This window comes from Xyrauchen texanus, chromosome 39, assembly GCF_025860055.1.
Source record: "Xyrauchen texanus isolate HMW12.3.18 chromosome 39, RBS_HiC_50CHRs, whole genome shotgun sequence".
In the NCBI taxonomy this organism is placed as follows: Eukaryota; Metazoa; Chordata; class Actinopteri; order Cypriniformes; family Catostomidae; genus Xyrauchen; species Xyrauchen texanus.
Genome location: NC_068314.1, coordinates 1,400,224 through 1,414,071, shown reverse-complemented (window position 1 = coordinate 1,414,071; position 13,848 = coordinate 1,400,224). Strand labels below are relative to the sequence as shown.

Genomic DNA, 13,848 nt, shown 5'->3' with positions numbered 1-13,848 from the left:
AAATCAAACTGGACATTTCTCCTTTTTCATCTCTGAAGATGAGTGACGGGTGGACAAACTCTCTTGTGCCGATTATAAAGAAGCACATTCTCAGAACAGCATCACTAACTGCATAAAGGAACATAAACTAGATATGTGGATCAGAGCTGTAGCAAGGTGTTCTGGGCCTCCTGACCGTCTAAAAATACAGCATCATTCCCACCTTTCACCTCACTAGCCACGGCCCTGAGGTGGACACACAAAGCAAGATCCAGCTCACATTTATAAGCACATTTTAATACGTTTATTCCGTCATGTGACTGGAGAGTATTTACGTTGAGATTTTATATTGTGATTTGTATAAAATGCTCAAACAGAAACAAACTTAAGCTACATGGTTTTATGCTAATTATATTGAACGAGTATTTCTGAAATGTATAGCGTACATGCGTGTTATGATGTGCCATTTCGTTCGCATGACTTCATAAAATATATTAACTATATATATAAACATGGCAAAAAGTGTTTTTTCTAAATTCATATTGATTAAAAAAATGTTTATTTAAAATTGCTTTTTAGACAATACTATAATCACAATATAAAAAAGGGGGAGGTCCAGTTATTGAGAAATATAATAGCGAGTGTTAAATCTTTCCACTTTTCACAGTAATGTTAAGCTTTGTAAAGACAAATATGACACCATCACCAAAATTAAGTGTTATACAGTGAACCCTTTTCATGAGAACAGCTTCCAATCAACCGTATCGGTCAGCACATGATCGCAGCACTCCGGCATCTTACATCATGAACGGTGATGTGCAAAATGTCTCTACTTGTGCTCAGTGTAGTGTCCTCTGAAACACACATTTCTCTGTAATGTTTGATGTGCTGTCGTGTACGCAGAGGTTTTAATGTAAACTGTTATTTTCTCCAGTGTGTTTCCATGGTAACAGGTCAACAGGAAGCTGCTCGACTTCGAGGATGAAGAGCGTTGCGGTCGACTCATGAATCACTCGCGTCCTGGAACGAGATGACAAACAACAGGGTCAAAATTGACACTCGCAAACAGCAAATAAAAATTAGTTTGGGTGAGTAAATAAAACTTAAGTTGAAGTGTGTGATTTCTGCACCGCCAAACAAAATAGCAAAACACGGTATAGAGCGGTTCAGTTTAAAGCCCACAAACCCGGAAGAGAACTGGCCATGCGCTCCCTCGGGATGTACCTCTGGGGCTTCAGAACGGGATTTATGAGTTAAATAAGATCTGTGGTAAACATTACTTGACGATACATGGACATTTTGTTCTACGACATACACACTTTCATTCTCAAATGTGAATTTTAAGCTGTATTGAATTGTATACTTTTTAAAAATTAATTACTCAGTGGCTTGTTGTAGCACCTAATAAATATTCTAGAGCAAATAACTTTCCTAAAAATGTATGTCATCATATGTGGAAAGCACAACTAAGTTATAGAAATATACCAAAGTATAGAAATATTTTTTCATCAAATTGTTCATGTGTCCAGCAGTGTTGATTATTCATGAGACGTTACAGACATAATAAATGATCATAATTAATTCAGATGGAAAGTAATGTCCAGCATCATCCAATTACTGTCAATCATGTTCAGATAAAATGATCCATTATAAATGTTGAATCTATGAACTGATGATCGAGTGTCCAAACATCATCTGCAGCCTGAAACTGAACTTTTATTTGCTATAGCATGCTCCCTTGCTCCCTATTTAGTGCATGACTTAACCTCCAGTGTGTTGTCTGTTTGCACTGGTCTCAGAACAGTTATAGGAGAGCTATAGGATGCTCCCTTGCTCCCTATTTAGTGCATGATTTAACCTCCAGTGTGCTGTCTGTCTGCACTGGTCTCAGAACAGTTATAGGAGAGCTATAGGATGCTCCTTTGCTCCCTATTTAGTGCATGATTTAACCTCCAGTGTGCTGTCTGTCTGCACTGGTCTCAGAACAGTTATAGAGAGCTATAGGATGATCCCTTGCTCCCTATTTAGTGCATGACTTAACCTCCAGTGTGTTGTCTGTCTGCACTGGTCTCAGAACAGTTATAGGAGAGCTATAGGATGCTCCCTTGCTCCCTATTTAGTGCATGACTTAACCTCCAGTGTGTTGTCTGTCTGCACTGGTCTCAGAACAGTTATAGGAGAGCTATAGGATGCTCCCTTGCTCCCTATTTAGTGCATGACTTAACCTCCAGTGTGTTGTCTGTCTGCACTGGTCTCAGAACAGTTATAGAGAGTTATAGGATGCTCCCTTGCTCCCTATTTAGTGCATGACTTAACCTCCAGTGTGTTGTCTGTCTGCACTGGTCTCAGAACAGTTATAGAGAGTTATAGGATGCTCCCTTGCTCCCTATTTAGTGCATGACTTAACCTCCAGTGTGTTGTCTGTCTGCACTGGTCTCAGAACAGTTATAGAGAGTTATAGGATGCTCCCTTGCTCCCTATTTAGTGCATGACTTAACTTCCAGTGTGCTGTCTGTCTGCACTGGTCTCAGAACAGTTATAGAGAGCTATAGGATGCTCCCTTGCTCCCTATTTAGTGCATGACTTAACCTCCAGTGTGTTGTCTGTCTGCACTGGTCTCAGAACAGTTATAGGAGAGCTATAGGATGCTCCCTTGCTCCCTATTTAGTGCATGACTTAACCTCCAGTGTGTTGTCTGTCTGCACTGGTCTCAGAACAGTTATAGGAGAGCTATAGGATGCTCCCTTGCTCCCTATTTAGTGCATGACTTAACCTCCAGTGTGTTGTCTGTCTGCACTGGTCTCAGAACAGTTATAGGAGAGCTATAGGATGCTCCCTTGCTCCCTATTTAGTGCATGACTTAACCTCCAGTGTGTTGTCTGTCTGCACTGGTCTCAGAACAGTTATAGAGAGCTATAGGATGCTCCCTTGCTCCCTATTTAGTGCATGATTTAACCTCCAGTGTGCTGTCTGTCTGCACTGGTCTCAGAACAGTTATAGGAGAGCTATAGGATGCTCCCTTGCTCCCTATTTAGTGCATGACTTAACCTCCAGTGTGTTGTTTGTCTGCACTGGTCTCAGAACAGTTATAGGAGAGCTATAGGATGCTCCCTTGCTCCCTATTTAATGCATGACTTAACCTCCAGTGTGTTGTCTGTCTGCACTGGTCTCAGAACAGTTATAGGAGAGCTATAGGATGCTCCCTTGCTCCCTATTTAGTGCATGACTTAACCTCCAGTGTGCTGTCTGTCTGCACTGGTCTCAGAACAGTTATAGAGAGCTATAGGATGCTCCCTTGCTCCCTATTTAGTGCACGACTTAACCTCCAGTGTGCTGTCTGTCTGCACTGGACTCAGAACAGTTATAGGAGAGCTATAGGATGCTCCCTTGCTCCCTATTTAGTGCATGACTTAACCTCCAGTGTGTTGTCTGTCTGCACTGGTCTCAGAACAGTTATAGAGAGTTATAGGATGCTCCCTTGCTCCCTATTTAGTGCATGACTTAACCTCCAGTGTGTTGTCTGTCTGCACTGGACTCAGAACAGTTATAGGAGAGCTATAGGATGCTCCCTTGCTCCCTATTTAGTGCATGACTTAACCTCCAGTGTGCTGTCTGTCTGCACTGGACTCAGAACAGTTATAGGAGAGCTATAGGATGCTCCCTTGCTCCCTATTTAGTGCATGACTTAACCTCCAGTGTGCTGTCTGTCTGCACTGGACTCAGAACAGTTATAGGAGAGCTATAGGATGCTCCCTTGCTCCCTATTTAGTGCATGACTTAACCTCCAGTGTGTTGTCTGTCTGCACTGGTCTCAGAACAGTTATAGAGAGTTATAGGATGCTCCCTTGCTCCCTATTTAGTGCATGACTTAACCTCCAGTGTGCTATCTGTGTGCACTGGTCTCAGAACAGTTATAGGAGAGCTATAGGATGCTCCCTTGCTCCCTATTTAGTGCATGACTTAACCTCCAGTGTGCTGTCTGTCTGCACTGGACTCAGAACAGTTATAGGAGAGCTATAGGATGCTCCCTTGCTCCCTATTTAGTGCATGACTTAACCTCCAGTGTGTGGTCTGTCTGCACTGGTCTCAGAACAGTTATAGAGAGTTATAGGATGCTCCCTTGCTCCCTATTTAGTGCATGACTTAACCTGCAGTGTGCTGTCTGTCTGCACTGGTCTCAGAACAGTTTGAAATGCAGCTTATTTTCATCCTAACTCCATATAAAGCCTCTGAAAGACACATTTATCAGTTTTGAACTCATTTATTCTCAATGTGATAATGTTCAGTGAATATAGGAATACATTTAATAATGTTAATGAATAGAATCATATTGTACTGCGAAAACAAAATAAAACAACATGTATATTAAAATGAAGCGAAAGCGTGAAGCGTGTTAAGAGTTGAAAATTATTCTAAAATGTTTTTCAACTTTTGAGGGAATTTGGTGCCATCTTCCACATATGTGTCCTTCATGTTTATCAGTGTGCTGACGAGTGAAAAATGAATGAATTTTTTTAAAGCAGTATATCAAACAAAACTAGAGACTGTTCTCTCTACAGTCAAACAGGTTTCAGTCAAAAAACATACATATATCGAAGCCAAAATACACCATCCACACCCGCGGGGTTGCATGAGGTTAAATCAAATTAAAATTTACTCGCCAGAAACATTTTTAGAAACTGCAAGAAAATACAAGTCTAAAGTGAAACTACAGAATATGCACTCTAGCGACATCTTTGGCTGAAAGACAAAATTGCAGGTTACTTTACATCAGTTGTGCTTCAGCGCTGCTCTTTATATATCCGAAATATATTATATCACAGCATTTCGAAACGCTGTCTATTAACAAACACTAGCAAAATGACTTTGTTAAGCATCTGAAACCGTAAAGTTGTGGATGTGGCATTTTGTTTAAATGATATACAAATGTAAAATCACTACCGTAAGCCGTAGGGAATCCGGATAAGGCAAGAACACGATTTTTAAGCATTTTATGTTCTGGCTCAATTCTAATGGTGCGTTCACATACAACACGAATCGAGCGTTTCATGCAGAGCGATTAAATACAAAGTCAATGCAAAGATGCGAATAGACGTGAATTCGCACCGGGCGGCGTGAATGAAGCGAATGACATGACTCAAACACGCAAAATCGATTCATTTGCGCAAGATGACATTTTTTAACTCGAGCGAGAAAACTGCATGACGTGTTGTCGCGAAAGCCTATCAGCATTGAGATTGTCCGTATGTCACTGACGTACTGACGTAGTAGCAGAACATATCTGTAAAGATTGTTGTAGCGGTGTGTGGGCACCCGGAATTGTGTGACACAACGTCATACATGTACAGAGACCGGACGAATAAAGACATCGCTTGGAGGAAAGTGAGAGAGGAAGTCGGACGACCTGGTAAGTTCTGAAAATATGCGCGTCTACTTGAATCCAGCTATCGGTTGAACTTTACTATGAACCAAGTCATAGAAGCCCCGCCTCCTGTCCTTTATCTGGAAGAGAAGCGGGAATACTCACGGGTTCACGTTACTCGAAGGAACGCCATTTTAAACACACATTTATAATCCAGCGGTCAAAGTCACGTGAGGAGAAAATTGTCTTTGCGTTGTATGTGAACGCACCATAATAACTGTTATAATAATGTGATCAAAATGAGAAATCCTCCGTAGTGCAGCTTTCTATTGTAAGAATGATGATTAAATTGAGAGGTACCTAAAACTCCCCACCTCTACAGATTATATACCGTGTGTTTTCTGACAATGGTGGCAAGCGAGTGAACTTAATTAATAATCATTTCTAGAATCCACTTCTGGGTTATACTACAGGATTACTACCCATCTATAAATGTGTGTGTACCTCACTGGCTCCTCTAGCGTGCCGTGCTGAAACCGTTCGTCTCCGTTCATGAATGTGCTGCAGTCGCATGATGAGAAACTTCTTATCTTCTCCCTCCTGATTGGACAGATAATATCAGAAGATGATGTCATGATAGAGTCAGACGTCTGTTAATATGCATGATTCAGTTTTTATATATTTAAAGTCATTTCGAATCTCACATTTTTAATCTGTTCCTGAAGGAGCTCGATGATCTTCCTCTGTCCATCAACCACCTGACTGTGAAAGTAAATGACGATTCTACACAAACACAGAGAAACACAGCTGTAATCCACTCAACCTTGATGTAATCATACACGAGATCTCTTTAATCTGTCAATTATTTCTTCTAGACAAGAATCAGATTAAATGGAGACCAATTGGAGACTTTGCAAGTATCACAAGAGATCTCAACATCTTAAACTGCTCAAATTTGCCAAGAAAGTCTGCAATCAAAAGACTCAATATGAACTCAAAACTTCACATTCAATTCTTCAGAGAGAGTTATGCTATCTACAATCATTTATCGCTCTAAAGTCTCCGTGTACGCCAACAGCTGGCTCGTTTGTGTTTATCTTTATTTCTCTTAACCCTTCGTTTGTGACTCGTGGTGTTCGTGGGTAAAAAATGACACGAACAGTGTAATATTGTTTTTTTAAGATATGTAAACACCATTTTTATTTATTTATATTTTCTCCCCAATGTGTAACGCCCAATTCCCAATGCGCTCCGAGTCCTCGTGGTGGCGTAGTGAATCTCAGTTGCCTCAGCGTCTGAGACCGTCAATCCGCGCATCTTATCACGTGACTTGTTGAGGATGTTACCACGGAGATGTAGCGTGTGTAGGGGCTTCACGCTATTCTCTGCAGCATCCACACACAACTCACCACACGCCCCACCGAGAGCGAGAACCACATTATAGCGACCACAAGGAGGTTACCCCATGTGACTCTACCCTCCCTAGCAACCGGTCAATTTGGTTGCTTAGGAGACCTGACTGGAGTCACTCAGCACGCCCTGAATTCAAACTTGTGACTCAAAAACCCTATTTTTAATAAAGCAAAAACACTTAAATTGTGAATTTTTGGGGGGCATTTTATGGCATTTAGAACTTATCAAGCACTACATGACTAATTACACCATTAATTTAAAACATTATATAAAACAAACACAATTTATCTTATCTTCACTTCAATAAAAAATATTTTGGTAAATTGAAAGTGTCAAAACGTAACAATTTGTCATGCATTGAGGGTCTCTGGATCTACTGGAATAAAAATATAATAATTAGATGAAATAACAAGTATGTCCAGTAGATGGCTCCAGTGCTTCATACATTGGCTGATCTCTATAAGGCACTGTTGTAACAAACTTAATTTCTACATATTACCACAATTTATGCATTCGATGTAGATTTATACCAAAACTTATTTGTCAAATTATTGCATTATTTGAAGTTCCAGATTTTGCAATGATGCTCAAACATGCTGTCAAACCTGACCGAGTAACAAACAAAAGTAATTATTGTGCTACCTTTCATTTATTTCAAACATCAATATTCCCGAATAAACTTTGCCACACAGGGGTCAGACTCAAGCTTCGGCCTGTGTGGCATGTTTGGTATATATAGACAGGTTTGTCTGCACTTGTAAATGACCTCATAGGTAAAAAAAAACCTCTTAAATTGGTCAGATGACATTGATCTTCAAATCTACTGATGTGCACGTTAGTGTGAAGGTTAGGGTTAGGGGAAGAGTTTGGAAATAGAAAATATTGTTAGCCTGATATGAAATCAAGTGAAGTCAATGAGAGATCACTAATATCATCAATAACTGGTGGAGGAAAAGTCAAAGTCTTGCACCACTCAGATAAAGGATACCATTTTTATTAAAGAAGCACAATTAAAACGGGTCATGAACACCACATGAAGGTAAAGGAAGTTTAGGAGAAATATCTGAGACTTTAATGAAGCTTAACTGTGAACTTTATAAAGTCTTGTGAGCTTTGAAAGAGCAACATCTGAGCATGAACAGAGGATACTCACAGGAAGATGCCAGCAGACAGGAAGAGGAAGAGCGGGTTCTCCACCAGGTGTGCGTGTGCCCAGCTGAGCCAGGACAGGTTCTTATTGGCCGCTGCCAGCTGCTCCACCCACAATTTCCCAGCCTGGAACATGGTCTTCAATCCCTGGAATGGACCGCAGCTGCCAGATGGCTCTATCCTAGATGAGTTTGAGGAATATTCCAGGTTAAATATTTTGTTTACAAAAAATACTCTAACAATGGAAGTCTATGGGGCAATTGGAGCGTAGAAATGAAGAAATGTGAAGCTCACTAAAAACACAAACATGACTTCTTTAGTACACACAACCGGTCAAACGTTTGGGGTCAGTTGACTGAAATGTTTCTCATGATCTTAAAGATGATTTGATCTGAAGGCATATGCTTAAATGTTTGAAATTAGTTTTGTAGACAAAAATATAATTGTGCCAACATATTCATTTATTACATTATAAAAAATATAATTTTTTTTAAATTGATGATTGAACCAAATAATAAAGAAAAGAAGCCACTAAGTGTCCAGAATAGATGGGAACTCCTTCAATACTGTTTTAAAAGCATCCCAGGGTGATACCTGAAAAAGTTGCTCGAGAAAATGTCAAGAGAACATGTCTGCCAATTCTAATGGGACTACTTGTCAAGTGGATGAATATGTAAGTGTTAGGTAATGTGATTCCTGCGGAGGAGTTTGCTTCATGTAAACAGTGCTGCATCTCACACAAACACCAAGTGAAAGCAAGCAGGTGAAAACAGCCCTGATGATGTGCGAGATCTACACTTACGTCCACATGGTGTACGTGACGCACACGGCAGAGCCCAGGAAATACGGGAAACAGAGCAGCGTGATGAAGATGGTGGTCATCTGACAGGCACACCACGGTTTACTTGATGCCTGACAGTTCATCATCAGACTCACCTATAGAAAACAGATGACAAGAACAAAGAGAAATGTAGAGTGGACAAGTGTTCACCGATTCTTTTTTTTTTGTTATTTTCTTTGTTTGCAGTGAAAATGTATTGACTTTATTTCCATAAATAGCACTGTTTATCACTGTCATGCAGATTGTCACATGTTTGTATATTCAAGTGATACAACAAAGATTTTTGAATCAAATCAAATTATTAAACAAAAACAACTGTTCATAAATCAGACATCACAGGCAAAATAATAGTGGAAATTCAGTTGAGAACAGATGATTCTGAAGCAACAAACCTTCTTCATGTAGAAGAGAAACAGCAGTTTAATCATCTGAACAGCAGGTAACAGAGGGGAAAACAGCACACCCAACCTACAGCAAAACACACACACTACTGTTTATAACACACACACTACTGTTTATAACACTCACACTACTGTTTATAACACACACTACTGTTTATAACACACACTACTGTTTATAACACTCACACTACTGTTTATAACACACACACACACACACACGCACTACTGTTTATAACACTCACACACACTACTGTTTATAAGACACACACACACACACACACACACTACTGTTTAAAACACTCACACACACTACTGTTTATAACACTCACACACACTACTGTTTATAACACTCACACTACTGTTTATAACACTCACACTACTGTTTATAACACTCACACTACTGTTTATAACACACATACTACTGTTTATAACACACATACTACTGTTTATAACACTCACACTACTGTTTATAACACACACACTACTGTTTATAACACTCACACTACTGTTTATAACACACACACACACACACGCACTACTGTTTATAACACTCACACACACTACTGTTTATAAGACACACACACACACACACACACACACACTACTGTTTATAACACTCACACACACTACTGTTTATAACACTCACACTACTGTTTATAACACTCACACTACTGTTTATAACACACACACACACACGCACTACTGTTTATAACACTCACACACACTACTGTTTATAACACACACACACTACTGTTTATAACACTCACACACACTACTGTTTATAACACTCACACTACTGTTTATAACACTCACACTACTGTTTATAACACACACACACACAAGCACTACTGTTTATAACACTCACACACACTACTGTTTATAAGACACACACACACACACACACACACACACACACACACACACACACTACTGTTTAAAACACTCACACACACTACTGTTTATAACACTCACACACACTACTGTTTATAACACTCACACTACTGTTTATAACACTCACACTACTGTTTATAACACACACACACACACGCACTACTGTTTATAACACTCACACACACTACTGTTTATAACACACACACACTACTGTTTATAACACACACACACACACACACACACACACTACTGTTTAAAACACACACACACTACTGTTTATAACACTCACACACACTACTGTTTATAACACTCGCACTACTGTTTATAACACTCGCACTACTGTTTATAACACTCGCACTACTGTTTATAACACACTACTGTTTATAACACTCACACTACTGTTTATAACACACACACACACACACGCACTACTGTTTATAACACTCACACACACTACTGTTTATAACACACACACACACTACTGTTTAAAACACTCACACACACTACTGTTTATAACACTCACACACACTACTGTTTATAACACTCACACACACTACTGTTTATAACACTCACACACACTACTGTTTATAACACACACGCACACACGCCGCGCACTACTGTTTATAACACACACACACGCGCACTACTGTTATAACGCAAACCAGAAATCAATTATAGAAATATATAAAACATGTTGCTATGAGTCTCGTTTTCAAACACTCATCAGTGTGCAGAAGAGAATATAATTGTAGTGTGATGGGATATATCATTACCAGGCCAGAGTTTGTCCATAGATGAGCTCTAAAACATTCCGTGCGATATCAAACACGGGTTTCCTTTTTCTCTTTAGAGCTCTCTGAGAAAACAACCTGAGAAAGAGTTACAGAACTACAGATATCATACAACACCAAACACAAATCATATTCATGCACACTGCAAGTGAACACACACACACACACACACACACAGTGAGTTTCTAATGCATTAAAACACTTTCACAATTCTTTATAATAACTGTACGCACCATTATATTTTACTGTAATACTCATCTGTTCATATTTAAAGTGTGTAATCATTATGATTTATAATTAATTGCATTTTTTAAATTATTATTAAGAATTGTAAACACATTTTAAGATGTATCTATTCCCATTTTCACCTTTAAAGAATATATTAAAACATGCTAAATACCCAAAGTCAGATATTTCATGTGTTATAATGCACTTTAATCTTTAAATATATGATCGGTAATATGTAATACTATTTTATAACTTTTCATTCATGATTTAAAAGACTGTATTGAATTACATTTATAAATGCTCTTTAAAGTGAGTTACTATCGACTGCCAATATAGTAAAATCAGTGAACATCCTTTAAAATTCCTCATTTTGTGTTTCACCGAAGAAAGTCATACGGGTTTGGAACGACATGAGGGTGAGTAAATGATGAACTTTCATTATAGTTCTTTAATAAACACTGTCTGCACAGTTCAACATTTCCATTCTCATTAACTCATTTATCTGGTTTCAGGGGTCAAAGTAGAAGATTCCAGAAAGCGTCTCACCTCCACAGAAACTCTCCGAAGAACGTGTCGAGCATCATGAAGATAAAGTCCATTAGAAGGAAACGGTACAACTCCTGCCCGACAAAACTCTCCCAGCACTGACAACAACACAAACACATCAAACACACAAACCAGCATCACGACAGACACAGCGGATAACACACGCGTGTCTCACCTGTAATCCCAGACTCTGAGGGTCTGACGCCACTCGCCCCAGCCAATGATAACACAGCACCCCCAAAACACTCACTTTCAACAGCAAGTTCCTGTGAGAAACAGGAAGTGAGAACTTTAGAAAAGAAAAAACTGCCCACATTTCTTTCAATTTACCATTCTTGGTCACAACCGAAGTCGAACAATCCCTTTTCGAGCAGTTGTACCTGCCGATGGAGATGTAATTGAGCATGCTGGGAGAATCGTACTCCTCCATCCAGGCCACAGCGTTGAAGAACCCAGGCAGGAGCAGATTGATGCTGGACACGACGACAGGAAGTGCCAACAGACTCGCCTCCTTCAGTAACAGATCGTTAGACGAGCTCGTGTTCGAGCGATTTCTCAAGTCCTGAGGGAATGAGAGATGAAGAGAGAATAAAATCAGTTCTCCTTGTGAATCTGAACGCTCGGAGAAACATTCATCACGAGACGGCGAGTGGGATCTTCAACTGAGTGATTATATATCATGATAACGGTGTCTCAAAATAACCACAAATCATGTTCAAGAAAATACTAGTGCTGAGGATTTAACACGCTTATTCAGAACAATTCACTGTCAAAAATAATGTGCAATGAATCACACCCCTGGGGTGCGAAGAGGAATTGTCCTATTCAAGCTTTTAGTGCCACCTTCGTATTTGTGCCGTGTGTCAGTCGGCGGGGGGCAGCGAGCGCAGATTGTAGACGCGTGCTCATCCGCCTCAGATGAAGTCACAGAATGATTACTGTGGACTGTAGGCCATGACGGCTCTTAATATGTTCAATAATATAGAAATAAAACAATATATTGTTCTCTCAAGACACGAATCAATGCTTTACTCATCTGCCACAATAATGTCATGTATATTCATTTTCTGAATTATTATTTTCCATATATACCAGCACTTAAAATTATTTCAATATAACCATTTATAATCATTTAATAAATATATGTTGAACTATTTTTTAATTAATTAATCAGCAAGTTAATTAAATGAAAGAGTTAATCGACTGACAGCATTAGAACAGATGTTAGCTATAATCTCCTCAGATGTGCGATTAGTTTAAACATCATCAGCACTCGTCCAGTGTATACATAACTCACATTATATACAGTAACAAACGCATTAAAAACTCAGTAAAACTAATATTGTAAAACAGATTCTGAATTGTAATTGATAAGTAATGTTTGAAGCTGTTGTAAAATAGCCGATATACACACCAGTGACCGCACATCAGCCGAGTTCTTTATGACTGTATTGTACATCTTTCTTCATCACTCTCACGTCTATAATGTAAAGCCCTACTCACTGATAAACTCACAATTATTTATAACGCAATAAACTGTATTAATAAATGTATAGTTGAAAAAGTTGCACTGCCTAATATTGAGTAGGTCCCCATCATGCCACCTAAACAGCGCCAACCCGTGAGATCAGCATTCAGAGATGATATTCTTCTCACTGCAATTGTACAGAGTGGTTATCTGAGTTACTGCAGACTTTACCAGCTCAAACCAACAATCATCCATGTGATTATCTAATCAGCCAATCGTGTAGTGTATAAAATCATGCAGATACGGGTCAGGAGCTTCAGTTAATGTTCACATCAACCATCAGAATTGGGAAAATGTGATCTCAGTGATTTGGAGCGTGGCATGATTGTTGGTGCCAGACGGGCTGTTTTTTTTTTTCTCTTTATCTCCCCAATCTGGAACACCCAATTCCCAATGCACTCTAAGTCCACATGGTGGTGTAGAGACTCAATCCGGGTGTTGGAGAACGAATCTCAGCTGCCTCCACATCTGAGACTGTCAATCTGCGCATCTTATCACGTGAATTGTTGAGCGAGTTACCATGGAGACGGAGCACACGAGGAGGCTTCACGCTATTCTCCGTGGCATCCACGCACAACTCACCACACACCCCACCGAGAGCGAGAACCACATTATAGCGACCACGAGGAGGTTACCCCATGTGACTCTACCCTCCCTAGCAACCAGGCCAATTTGGTTGCTAAGGAGACCTGACTGGAGTCACTCAGCACTCCCTGATT

General features: G+C 39.6%; 1 protein-coding gene across 4 annotated transcripts in view; it reads right to left on the bottom strand.

Moving 5' to 3' along the window:
• Positions 1-57: 57 nt before the first annotated feature.
• LOC127632768 (transmembrane channel-like protein 6) overlaps positions 58-13,848 on the bottom strand; it is a 48,006-nt gene continuing 34,215 nt past the window's right edge. For all 4 annotated transcript variants that reach the window (XM_052111529.1, XM_052111528.1, XM_052111527.1 and 1 more), the window contains 10 exons: positions 11,982-12,163; positions 11,777-11,867; positions 11,602-11,699; positions 10,810-10,905; positions 9,137-9,212; positions 8,706-8,839; positions 7,908-8,084; positions 6,046-6,124; positions 5,846-5,941; positions 58-999 (listed from right to left, as the gene is read on the bottom strand). In XM_052111529.1, the coding sequence (XP_051967489.1) occupies positions 982-999; positions 5,846-5,941; positions 6,046-6,124; positions 7,908-8,084; positions 8,706-8,839; positions 9,137-9,212; positions 10,810-10,905; positions 11,602-11,699; positions 11,777-11,867; positions 11,982-12,163 (1,047 nt within the window). In that variant the 3' untranslated portion in view covers positions 58-981. The remainder of the gene's footprint in view (positions 1,000-5,845; positions 5,942-6,045; positions 6,125-7,907; positions 8,085-8,705; positions 8,840-9,136; positions 9,213-10,809; positions 10,906-11,601; positions 11,700-11,776; positions 11,868-11,981; positions 12,164-13,848) is intronic.